At 59.1% G+C, this 12,828-nt stretch overlaps 1 protein-coding gene across 3 annotated transcripts in view; it reads left to right on the forward strand.

Annotated features, from left to right (window-relative positions):
* TRAF7 (TNF receptor associated factor 7) overlaps positions 1-12,828 on the forward strand; it is a 42,812-nt gene that overhangs the window by 16,424 nt on the left and 13,560 nt on the right. For 2 of the 3 annotated variants that reach the window (XM_075899854.2, XM_075899855.2), the window contains exons 2-7: positions 2,424-2,542; positions 2,774-2,831; positions 4,291-4,382; positions 8,732-8,848; positions 10,156-10,248; positions 11,771-11,804. In XM_075899854.2, coding sequence (XP_075755969.2) covers positions 2,462-2,542; positions 2,774-2,831; positions 4,291-4,382; positions 8,732-8,848; positions 10,156-10,248; positions 11,771-11,804 — 475 coding nt within the window. In that variant the 5' untranslated portion in view covers positions 2,424-2,461. Of the gene's footprint in view, positions 1-2,423; positions 2,543-2,773; positions 2,832-4,290; positions 4,383-7,507; positions 8,458-8,731; positions 8,849-10,155; positions 10,249-11,770; positions 11,805-12,828 lie in introns of those variants that run through there. The other variant, XM_075899856.2, reaches the window with a different exon arrangement.

Below are 12,828 nucleotides of genomic sequence, written 5' to 3' on the forward strand. Positions count from 1 at the left end.
CTCGCTGTCCTTTTGGGGCTGCTCCTTTCGAAGGTACGACCTCGAGGCCTTTGCCACAAGCCATGGCACCCGGCCACAGGAAATATTTATCTTTCCAGGGCTTTCCGGTGCAAAATGGAGTGTCCCTTTCCCTGCGGCAGTTGGACTGGCTTCTCCCTGCCCACGTGGGAGCTGACCGGTAAAGTCCTGGGTTGGAGAACTCAGAGAGCGTCTCCAAAACTGAGACTCTAGGGCCTTTTCTGTGGTGCTGTGGGGGGGAGGCTGTAAGAGTGGGCACCTAAGGCCATTGCTGTTCTAAGCAGCTGCAGAGGATGCCGCAGAGCCAAGGATATTGCTATTCCTTGGGCCTGGCCTGGCGCACCACAGATGGGGGGCTCCGGCCCAGCTGGAGCAACCCCCCGCCGCAGCACACCTGGGCTGGGCCTGTTGCGGACAGGGGTTGCTCCAACCAAGCTGAAGCAGCCCCTTCCCCTCCCCCCACCCCATTTAATCAGTGAACTGGTTGAACAGAACATTTAACCGGTACACGAGAGGGGATTTTCTATCCCTAGTAGAAACCCAGCCCAAAGACAGCTCCTGCCCCAAGCAGCGTAAATTGATGGAGTGCAGATGCAGCATTTACAGGCCTGGAAGCAGAAGTCCTGAGCGGAAGCTGCCAGAGCCAGGATCTGTCTGTTCCAGTCTCTCCGGACCAGAACTACATGCACTGACCAGATCTGCAGGAGCTGCCTCAGCAGCTGTTTCTCCCTGTCTATTCTGCCCTGAACTAGGAGGGTTCCAGTCTGTGTTCAGTTTCCTTGTGGGAAACCCTCACCACACACAGCGGCACCACTGCAGATGGTGAAATTTGCGAACACTGAGCAGGGGGCAGCTCCCGGCCCCCATGGTGAGCTCCCTGCACCTCCCGAATTCACACAGGGGCCCGGGAGCTGTGGGGGGGAGCATAAACCCAAAATGATGCCTTGTGCCATAGAAAGATTTACACAGCGCAAGCTGGCGATGTTTGTTCCCCTCCTCAAAGTGGAGGAGGATCTGCACCGTTCTCCCTCCTCCCCCAGGTACGAATTGCACAAAGGGTTCGGGATAAACAACATTTTCCTTTGTAATTAATAAACTTGGTTTTTAAGTGATTATAAGGGGAGCAAATGGAACAAAGCCGATTAGCGAGCAAGGTAAACGTGCAACCTAAGCTACATTCACAAAAGAAACTGGTCACACATACTCATTCCTCGCCCTAAACGTTGCTTTAGGCGGGTTGCTGAGTTCCTGCAGCTTAGAGTTCCAGGGATTTCTCGTCACAGGCTAGATCCCTGTTGCACCCAGGGCACCAGGCCTTTCTTCCCCACAGTACTGTTAGATCCTCAAAGCTGTCACCCTGGGTGGGGATTCAGCGAAGCATCCGCAACCAGAATTAACGCGCTCCCCACCCTTCAGTAAGATTCCATATGGCGAGAATCTTTTATTTCCTGTTCGGTCCCCACCCCCGTCACTGGGAAAGTACCCGCTCAAGATGCCGCCCTGTCTGAGGTGGCATGATCACATGACCGGGCACTGTTCATCCTATATACTTACTGCCACTCTCCACCCTAGAGGTGGCTGCATTCCTGGGGGGTGCTGTTTGAACAGAGTGTTGGTCTGACGGCAAACAGAATTATTCTCTCTCATACTCAAGGCATTCGTGCAAGGGGCCGCTGCTCACTCTTCCTCCTTCAGCTCCTCCGAGTGCCGTTCCTTTGCAGAGACCCAGCTAATCCTTCGGCTCCATTTAAGGCTGAGCTGTCCCATAGCCTTCGAAGGAAGGCGGGGCTAGGGGAGAGAGGGAGAAAGCAGCAAAGGCTCTGCCGTGGGGGACTGTAGCAAGTGGGCCTGGGAGAAAGCAGCAAGCGGGTGTCAGTGGGGAAGGAGGGAGAAGGCGGGGCAGGAAGCGGGTTACTGGAATGGGGAGGAAGAGGCTCAGCAAGGGAAGATGAAGTAAATGATCCTGCAGAGAGTATCTCTGTGCGACTCGCGTGGTGTCGCTGGGCGCTGTCTCCCCAGGGCAGACGGCTGCGGTCCGACCTGTCTGTCCGCTCCTAAAGCATTAAACCTACGTTTTCAGTAGAAGCTAATGATTTGGGGCGTCTCGGGTTTTGGGTGACCAACCTGAGACCTGCAGAGACCTGATTTGAAGAAAGGGCTGAGCGCCCCTCCTCGAGGGGAGAAGGGGGGGATCCAACTCCTTTAAGGCCCTGGAAGTTAGTGACGCAAGTTCATTATCACTCTTGGCAATCCAGGCCTGACTTGGCGTAGCGAGTCGTCTGTGTGTGCGTGCCAGATCATGTCAGAGAGCTGATGCATGGCCTGGGAAGCGGGGGGGACCTTCTGACACCCCTGCCTCGCCCTGCATGAGTGACCCAGCCTCCAACTTTTTCTCCTTCCTCCAGAGCAAACCTCCCATGACTAATACATGCGGATCTAGATTATGAGCTCAAACAAGAGCGCTCGCTACAATCGCTTCTCCAGTGGCGCAGCAAACATCACGACTTCTGACAACACTAACGGGGTAAGCGGAGCAGGGGCCGGAAATGGGGAGTGCGGGGTGTTTCGGGCCTCTTCTGCCCTCCTTTTTGTGTGGACAAAATAAAGACGGGTGAAAGTTTGCCCATTAGGGCAGCAGTGTCCACAGATAAAACTGTTGGACTCTTCCCGAGTATTGTACCCAAACTGGGCTGAGTAGCAAACCCCAATCCCGCAAGGTCGACCCATGATGCCGTTATTTCTGCCTTGGTTTCAGACGAGAATGGAAACGACTTTTGGGCCTGCCTATTCCACGGTGACCACCATCACGAAGGGTGAGTGTCCCATGGCCTCGGAGCCTCCGGCCTTGTCCAAAGGGCACCCTGCCGCTCTGAGCCCTCCTCTGCTGCACAGAGAGCGCGGGAAACCACGGCGAGTCCCTGCACGGTCACCGAGGGACACGCAGCGAGACGTGTGCTCTGGACACCTGTGGTCCCAGCGCCCGCTAGGGGCCTGGTCAGCAGGCAGCACGGAGATAAGTGGCCTCGGAAGCACTTTCCCATGAATCAGTCTTCGTTATCCGCGTCCGTTACACCCCCAGTGCCGGTGCCGGTGCCGGTGCCGTGCCCCTCCCGAGCTCTGGGAGTTTCCATCCTTGCTCTCCGCCTGAATGGGAATGATTTTGGACAGGTTGAGCAAAATCCCCTTGAGCTGTCTTGAGTTCAGCAAGGACGGGGATGCAGGGGGAAGACAGCGATGAAGTGCACAGGGTCCAAGCCAGGGAGTCCCCAAGCAACCAACAGTCCCTGTGAAGTAGGTCCCCCAAAGCCACCCCGGCCCGCAGAATTCCTCGTCCGCTTTGCTTGGGAAGCCGGCAGCTTTCTCCCTTTCCCTTGGGCATCGGGCAGGAGCCGCGTGCTGGAATCATAAGGCCCTTGAGTCACGCAGGCGACCTTACCATTAGCAAACAAAAACCAAGGCCCAGCTGGTGTCCGGGGGCCTGCAACTCCCAGCATCCCCTGAGTGCTCAGCTTCCGTTTTCCACTTCCCATGCTCAGTACTGGGACGGGGCGGGGCCCTCCTTGATTGCCCCCCTGCTGTAAGCCCCAGACTGTCCCTTAAGGGGGGTTGTACCACCCCGCCTCACAGGGTTCCAGCCAAACCGGAGAGGAACGTGGCCTGTAGCCTCACGAGGGGCCAGTGGCTTCGCTTGCCTTGACACGACTGCTTTTGATTTACCAAAGCTGAGACTCCCACAGGTGAAAACGATGTGGTGAAAGGAACACCCACGTTGTCATGCATACTGCCACGGGGGCAGAGTTAAGGTTACACTCGCCACTGTACCTGGGTCATTGCCTGACTTCGGAGTAGTTACATTTGCAACCTCGGTAGCAGTCTATAACAAGCTGATCTTTTGGGTACTACAGCCTCCCTGGTGCCCAAGGAACAGCCAGACTGCCCCTGTTATAAGCCATGTACCATGTGGCAGGATGGGGACTCCCTTTTAAGACTATTTTAAGCCTACGGCTCTGTTGGAATGTCTGTTTCTGGCGGGGCTGGCTCCCCTGAGCAAGCTTGGCTCGAGTACCGGTGATCCGGTATTGCTGGTGCTGCCCTTCCTGAGGCCTTGGGGGCAGTGGGGAAATCCCGGTTCCTTTTCTTTCGCTTGTCCAAAGTCTTCCAGCAGCTCCCCCCGGGGCCCCATCAGCGTTGGGCAAACCCAGGGCATTGCAGAGAGCCCTCGCTCGTTAAAGGTGCAGCGAAAAACCCCCATGTGTGTCTTTTGCTTTCAAGCTGATGGGACCAATACCTTTAAGCAGCACCGCAGGACGCCCTCCTCATCCAGCACACTCACCTACTCCCCGCGGGACGAGGACGATGGCATGGTACGTGTTTAACGGGTGACCTTTCTGGGGAGTTACACCAGGAGGGCATTGTGTGATTGCCCTGCACCAGGTGAGTCGCTGTCCGGGCGTGGGCAGGACAGGGCAGTCGGCACAGCCGGGCCTGGCTGGCCTTTGCTCGGTGGGGAGGAGACAGAGCGGTGCAGGCGGGGCGGTGGGTAAGTACGACTGGCAGAGAGGTGATGCTGCTCGCTGAAGGTCAGTCGCAGAGGCAGGACTGGATCTCGGCATTCATGCTGCCCGCGGGGGGCTCAGCCCGCTAGGCTGGGCGTCTGTCCGGCTCCGGCCGTCTGTCCCCGCGTTAGAGGTGAGCCCCGGACTTCTCCAAGGGCAGCCTTAGCTTTGGAGGCGAGGTGCCCGAGTCGTACTCACTCAATATACAGGTAAGCCCACAAACCTACCCCTGCCCAGGCATCAGCTCCTGGGGGGGACGCTGCACCCAAAGCACTTGTTAGCTGGCGCGGGGAAGGCCTTGAAACTGTTCTTCTAAGGATCTGGAGTCCCGGTTGAGGCCTGCTCATGTGGACCAGGCCCCTTATAAAGGACGCCAGCAGCACCCGCTAGATAAGTATCTTCCTTCCCCGAGTCTTTTCCGATGTGCACCCCTAGAGGGAGTCTCTCTCCACAGAGCCACAGTCTGGAACCAGACCCGCCGTGATCCGGCCGAAAGGGCTGGGCTTCCTATTCACCCTGTCCTCTGCCGGTCTGACTGTGCGGCCGGTGCCCTGGCTGTGGTACCAAGCTGCTTCCCCGCTTCTGAATAGGCAAAAGCCTGGCCGATATTTGCCTCTACGGAGTCATCTCCACAGACATCAGCTTCTTCTCGCTGGCGTCCGCTTTTCCCCTTCAGCCGTTCCCGGTTAGCTCCTCGGTTTCCTCTACCGGCCCTGGGAAATCTTTATTTCCCCGACTTAATTACCCTCCTGTGCCCTCCCTCCCCAAGAAACCAGTGTAGATCTATTCGAGCCAGACCCGTCTACCTCTCAGAGGGTCTGTCTACACTACCACCCTCGTTCGAACTAGGCTGGTTAATGTAGTCATACGAACTTGCAAATGAAGCCCGGGATTTGAATTTCCTGGGCTTCATTTGCATGTTGCCGGGCGCCGCCATTTTTAAATGTCCGCTAGTGCGGACTCCATGCCCGCGGCTACACGCGGCACGGACTAGATAGTTCGGAATAGGTTTCCTATTCTGAACTATCTGTACACCTCGTTCCACCTCGTTCCGTGCCGTGGGGCACGGAGTCCGCACTAGCGGACATTTAAAAATGGCGGCGCCCGGCAACATGCAAATGAAGCCCGGGAAATTCAAATCCCAGGCTTCATTTGCAAGTTCGTATGACTACATTAACCAGCCTAGTTCGAACGAGGGTGGCAGTGTAGACAGACCCAGACGCATGCAGAGCAGTGCTGTGGACAAAACTGCCCCTCTGGCGTGAGTCGTCTGACTGCTGAGGTCTTACAGAAAGCTGCTGCGGTCACTTTCTTTGCTGCAGAACTTTGTGTTGTCTTCCCATTCATTGCTGAGGCCGTAGACCTGATATAACCCCTTGAGGCCATTCATTCTTGGCTTTCCATCGTTCCCTGCCAATCCATTTGCCGGCTCCGTTTCAAAGAGCTCTGTGCTTGGGCGTTTAAGCAGGTGCAGCGACGATCGGAAACGTGTAGAGCCAGTAAGTTCTGGAGATGATAAAGGACCAGTCAGGTCCTACTTGCTCATTGTCTGAGGTCCGGTTCCTGCCTGTCCCCCTCCTGCAGTGACAGAGCGGCTTGGCCGCTTTCCTTCTACTATCCCAAAGCTGTTGGTTTCCTCTGCTCTTCCCTCGGGCAGCCCGTTGGACCGTCTGCGACAGCTCGCTAGCTCGCAGGTTTCCTGATGCTCCGCCTTCACTCGCTCCCCGTGTTTTGCAGTCGTGGGCCCCTTGCGGCCCCTCTGAATTCCTTTCGGGCCTGGGGCCTGGGCCGTGCACCTTTCTGTGGGAACGCCCGGGGAGGGTTACTTGTGGGGGGGCTTTCAGAATCCGCCTCTGGTGCAGCCTCTGCTTCTCGGCCATTGAGCTGAGTAGGCATTGGAGGGCGGGAAGGGACCTCGAGAGGTCTCCTAACTCAGCCCCCTGGGCAGAAGCAGGACCGGGTAAGCCTAGACCGCCCCGACCAGTGTTTGTCCAACCTGTGTTTAGACACCTCCAGTGATGGGGATTCCACAGCCTCCTTTGGAAGCCTGGGCCAGAGCTTACCATGACGGGGTAGCTAGAAAGGGGGGTCCCAAGAGCTCTCCTAAGTCTTCCTTGCTGCAGATTAAACCTGTTACTTCTTGGCCTGCCTTCACTGAACCTGGAGAAGGACTGATCAGAGTTCTCTTTAGAACAGCCATTAAGGGAGCTGCAGACTGGTCGGATCCCTCCTTGCTTGTCTTTTCTCAGGACTCTAAACACGCCCCGTTACTTTAGCCTGTCCTCGCAGGCCGGGTTTTCTAAATCGGTTTGCCTTTTCCTTGCTCTCTTTTGGGCTCTCTCCGTGTTGTGGAGCCCACAGCTGGACACAGGGCTCCGGCTGAGGCCTCGCCCGTGCCACGCGGGCTGGGACCGTCACCTCTCGTGACTTACGGACGACACTCCTGCTCGTGCAGCCCAGAATGCTACGGACCTTTCTCACGGCTGCATTGCATCGTGGCCTCGTGTAGTCTGGGAGCCCCCAGATCCCCTTCCTAGGCTTGCCAGGTGTCCGGTATTCACCTGGACCGTCCGGTGTTTTCACCTCCTGTCCGGTAAAAAAATTCAGAAAATACCGAACACCTAAAATGACTGCTATTTTCTGATTTTTTTTTTCCCAGACAGGAGGCGAAAATCCCGGGTGTTTACCGGGTTCCGCAGGGGAGCTGTCCGGCCCAGAGCAGGGAGGCAAGATGGCAGGTGGCCACCGGCAGCCTGTTAGGGCCGAAAAAGCCTCAGAAGCATTTCTTAAAGGGGCCACGCTGGGGGGTTTTTTAGTTGTTTTTTGTTTTTTGTTTAACAACTCTCAGGGTTTCTGGGTCTTTTTTTTTTTCTCAACAACTTTGGTCTCCCCCCTTTTTTTTTTCTTAACAGTGTTTTTCCTCTGGTGTTTTTTTGGGGGCGGGAAGCGTGTTCGGTATTTTTTGTTAAACCATCTGGCAACCCTACCCCTTCCGCAGTGTTCTTCCTTAACCAGCTCTTCCCCGTTTGGTGGGCCTGCCATTGGTTTGTCCTTCCCAGGTGGTACGTTGCCCTTGGCAGTATTACGTTTTCTCGTGTCCATTTTAAACCAGTTCTCTGGTTCGTTAGGGTCCTTCTGAATTGGCAGCCGTTAGCCAACGTGCTTGCAGCCCCGCGCCGCTTGGGGTCCTGTGCAGACTTTCTGACCGTGCTCCGTTATCCAAGTCATGCATGGAAAGGCTGGGCAGAATCCGATCCGGGACCGACTCCTGAAGGAGCGCTAGAGACGGCCTTGCCGGGCTTCCAATGCGCGGTGCACCCACCCGCTCGCCTAGGTGGATTCCCCTGGGGCGCATGTACAACACGCTCCGTCTTTTCTCCATCGGCCCGTCCCTCCTGCTCTCCACAGGCTTGTGTTGCTCCTCTCTGGACGCGTTCCCGTGGGTCGGTGTCAGAGCAGTGGATGTGTTACAGGCTGTTCGTTCCCCGCCCCCGGCTGGACTCAAGCTTTTTCTCCATTGTTGCTTTAATGCTGACTTGCGAACCTCAGCGCCATGGTGGGGTTAATATTCCAGGGCAGCATCCCCTGCAAAGCCAATCGCAGAGAGCCCTGCGGCCAGCCCGGCCTCCTGGATTGGAGCATGCAAAGCCCCGTTCGCTCCCCCCTCCCAAACAGGAAGCAGCAAAGCCAGGCCGTCCTGGAATTGAATTGGAGGAAGTCTCCACACTTACGCAAAGCAACTTGGCAGAAGTGAGATAGCAGGGAAACGAGTGCGAGTGCCGAGATTGTAGAAACCGGCAGCGCCTGGGAGCTGGGGCCGGGGCAGATTGGCTGAGCTCGCTGCAAAGGGTTCCTGCGTAGCGGCTGGCTGTGGGGGCGCCCGGTAAGTAACGGCACAAGTGAGCCTCGCCGATGCATGCTGGGAACGGTAAGTGGGTGCCGTACATTAGACCTGCCTGGGGACTGACCCCAACCTGCGGGGGGAGGGGCTAGGTGGCCCAGACTGTGCTGGCGATGAGATACGTTCTGCTCCTGGCCTGCAAGAGGCTGCGTGCCCCGGCACCGAGTTGCATGGGGGAGGATGGGAGCTGGAAGCAGCCAGGGGGCGGAGGGGTTACATGTAATAACGGCGTTGTTCTGTGTCTCCAATGTGGAAGCCTCCGATCAGCACCCCGCGCCGCTCCGACTCCGCCATCTCCGTGCGCTCGCTGCACTCCGAGTCCAGCATGTCCTTGCGCTCCACGTTCTCGCTCCACGAGGAAGAGGAGGAACCAGTAGGTATTTTGATGTCGTCCTTAGAAGCCACTGTGAAAACTGGGCGCCACCTGCTCTGTGTGTGTGTGTGTGTGTTTGTGTGCGCGTGCGTGCGTGCGTCCGTCCGTCCGTCCCATGGCAGAACCGTTGGCTGGAGGGAACATTGTCTGGCTGGGTGCCAATCCCAGCTCCGCCACCAACTTACTCCATTGCCTCGAGCAAGTCACCTCATCTCCCCCGTGCCTTTGTGACACCGTCTGTAAAATGGGGATGATGATAATCCCAGCTTCCGGGTTTCGTTGGCTAACATCTGTGAAGCGCTTGGGGAGTCGAGAAGGGGCGACAGCGCGGAAGGGGCTGTGTTACCATTCCAGCTGCGGGTGGCAGTGGCCGTTGCTGTCCTAGGTCCCGGTCCTGCCGTTAGCTCTGCCTGGAGTCCCGTTGATTTCACTGCAGCTCCACCTGGGATCGGCCCGTGTGGAGCTCAAGCCGGGATGGGGGCCTTACTCTTAGCAGCGTTAGCAAGAGATGTGCCAGCGACACAATTCGGCAGCTGGATTTGACCATTCCCCAGGCCGGGGCTGGTTCGAGGGCCGGGCAAATGTGCATGTGACTCGCCTTTACCAGTCGCCCCACTGTGCCGGCGTCACGCTCCCACCTCGCCGAGCGGCACACGCTGTTACAGGTCGGACCTCCCTGGTCTGGTGCCGTCGGGACCTCGCCCGTCCCGAACCAGAGAACGGGCCGGACCAGGGGAGGTGTCCCTGGCCACCGGCCCCAAACGAGCCAGCCCCCTCTGCAACCGGGCTGTCATGCTGCCACTGCCCCCAGCTCTGGGTGACCGGGGTTCTCCAACCCCCCAGCCCCGCGCTGCCACATGGTGCCGGGCTTCTCTGGCCCCCGGCTCCACACAGCTGTGGGCGGCCAAGGTTCCCGGCACCGCCCGGCCACCGGCTGCTGGAGTTCTGCAGCCCCAGCGCTGCTGTGGGGCTCTCTGGCCAGGTTGCTGGCTCTCCTGCCATCAGGCTCCCAGGCTCTCCGGTCCAGGAGCAACCCAGAGCGGAGAGTGCAGGATTTTGGGAGGTGCAGCCTGTACTTAGATCCAGCGTTCGGGGGTCCCCTCGCAGTGCCCCACGCCGAGGGAGGCGCCCACGGTGACGGAATCGCCGCTGGGTGTACGGACTCTGACTTAGTCGACTTAATTGTACGGCGTAGACGTGGCCTCCAAGCTCTTCCAGCGGCTTCCTTCCCCCGCTCGCCGCCGTGTGGGACGGGGCCTGCGTTTGGGACGCTTCTGACTTCACCCTTGGTCTGTCTGTGTCTCCAGGAGCCCCTGGTGTTCGCCGAGCAGCCGTCGGTGAAACTCTGCTGCCAGCTGTGCTGTAGCGTGTTCAAAGACCCGGTCATCACAACCTGTGGGGTAAGGAGGCCTCTTTCCACGTCGCTGCCCCGGGCGTTGTGAATTAAGTGTGGCTGGCAGCGGGCGGGGGGCCAGCCAAGCCGGTCTGTGCTCAGGTGAGGGGAGGCCTGGCAGGAACACACACAGTCTCCAGGAAGGGGACGGCTGGTGAGGAGGTGACGGTTCGGAACCGGTGCCCGAGGGAGGTGGGACGGGACGCCGCACCCCCAGCCGTGCCGTCAGATGCGATTATCCCAAAGCACTCTTCATAGCGCATCGTCCCGTCTTAGTACAGTTAGGCGCGTGGCCCTTCGCTCCGGTCCTGGCGAGTGTTGCTGTGTAGCACTTCTGCGTTCTGCTGGGCTCCACCCCAGAGCTGGCTGCATTTTGGCAGGGCTGGACGGGTCCCTATCTACCAAGCCTGGCGCGAGGCTTGATGGAGTTATGTCTTTTGAGATCCTCCCATAAAAAGGCCCAGTCGATGTGCAGATACAGTCATTACTTTGATAGGTGCCATTCGATTTGCATGTTCATACTAGCTGTGTAGGATTCCTGCCTCTGGGCCAGCGGCGGAAGGACTGTATCCATGTGGTAGTGTTGGCGTCTATCACTCTACTGCTGGCCAAGTGCCGTGGGAGCCGAGGGTAGGTCTAGCACAGGAGAAGCCCGAATCCGGAGGGCGATGAAGACATCGCGCGTTATTTGGAGCGTGGTCCTTTCCAGCCGGCTCTGCACACGGCCCCAAGTGGCCGCTCCAGCCGGCAGCAGTGTGAGATTTACTGGTTAATATGGACAGGAGCCCTCCGCGGCAGGAAGCCGACGGGTTTCGTTTGGCAGCTCCGGGGGAGCGCACAGCCGTGCGAGGCAGGAAGGGGAGGCTGCAGCAGAGGCGCCGATAACCGAGTGCGGGAACAGCAGCGGGCAGAGTCGCAAGTGACGATGCCACGTCGGGGCCGGCTCCGGAGTCCGCGCAGGGCCCTGGGAGCCGCCGCGGGGCTTGTCTTGTGCTCGCGCCGCCCGTTCGCTGGAGCCTGAGCTGGAGCTGCGGCTGTTGGAGGACGGGACAGTTTCTAAAGCATGTGACGTGGCCGGTGACGAGCCACCTGTCCATCCTTCTAGCCGCACAGCGGTGCCTCGGGCAGCCTCAGAGCTCCCAGTGGCTGGGATGGGGGGACAGCGCAGCTCGCCACGTGGGGGGAGGCGCTGCTTTCGTACACCGTTACGCGCATCGTTTCTCTGCCGCAGTGGGCACGGGGGGCAGGGAACCCCAGGAAATCAGCCCCAGGGTTCAGCGAGGAGCAGGGCCAGTGCGGCTGGGTTCCAGGAGGTGCTCGGGACGCGTGGGCGGGGGTCCGGCTCGCTTTGAGGCACGTGGCTGGGTGCGGGCTGCGTCGTTGCTGGGGCATCGGGGCGGGCGCAGGGGCACGCTCTGGCGCCGAACAGGGAGCGGATCTGCTGCCTCGGCCGGCCTGGCTCCCCACCCCCGGGGCCGTTTGTCTGCTGGCCGGGAGCCTGACGCTGCTGTGCCTCTTTGCCTCCGCAGCACACGTTTTGCAGAAGATGTGCCTTAACATCTGGTGAGTACAGAGCCCCCGGGGGCCGTGTTCTCCCTCTGGGCCTCTTCCTCCCGCATGCCCTCCGCAAAGCCTGCTCGGGTCCGGCATGGCCCCCCAGCCCACCCCAGGGGCCCTGTTGTGCCCCAGGCTGCTGGAGCTGCTCAGCTCTAGGCCCTGGCTCGGCGGGAAGCGCAGAGCTGGGGCGAGATTGATCGGCGCACGGTGTCCACGCAGGCCTGGCTGAGCTCTCCAACCCCAGTGCAGCGTGGCCTGGGTTCAGCGTGGGCTGGCGTGATTCCCTGGGGCTGATTGGGCCCATGTCCTGCTCAGACCTGGGGCGGATAATGTCCAGGATTGCAAATGACCCAGCCAGCTTGGCCTTTGACGCGCGGAGGGGACAGACCGGTGCTGGGGACTGGGGCCGTGAGCTGTGAGAGAGGAGTCCAAAAGGCCCCTTCCCTCCCGCCGTTTGCAGCGCTGCTGGCGCCGTGTGGGCCCCGGATGTCAGAGCAGCGCGGGGGGGGGGAGGAAACTCCTTTTATGGGAGCGACTCCGGGGCTCGAAAACGTGTCTCCCGCCTGCAGGTCATAGCCCACCCATCTTGTGTCTCCTTCCCTCCTGGTCCTGGCAGGGCCGGCTACTGGCCCCGAGTCAGGCCGAGTGCTGAGCAGCCTCTTTCCTTCCCTAAGCGCGGGCTCCGAAAGGCAGAGGCGTCTGGGCTGCTGAGAGGGAGTAGCCGGCGCCTCTCCCTCCTGCACAGGGTGCTATTAACCCCGTCAAGGCTAGTGCCCCACTCTGGCACGATGAATGCAGAAGTGGGGGCCTGTAAAAGTCCCCCAGAACCTGATCTCCCCAGGCTTCCCCCCAAAATCCTAAAAACCTAATTTGGGGGCTAGAAATCCGCTGCCACCAGCAAGTGCTTTTGAACCCACAACCGGGGTGGACACTTGAAAGCAACCCCCGGGCACCCCAAGGTCTTTTCCCCAAAGAGCTTGACAAGAAAAGAGAAAATCCAAACGGCCGTCTAGGGCTGCTGTGCCCTACT

Source organism: Pelodiscus sinensis, chromosome 15 (genome assembly GCF_052426305.1).
Source record: "Pelodiscus sinensis isolate ZL-2025 chromosome 15, ASM5242630v1, whole genome shotgun sequence".
Taxonomy (NCBI): Eukaryota; Metazoa; Chordata; order Testudines; family Trionychidae; genus Pelodiscus; species Pelodiscus sinensis.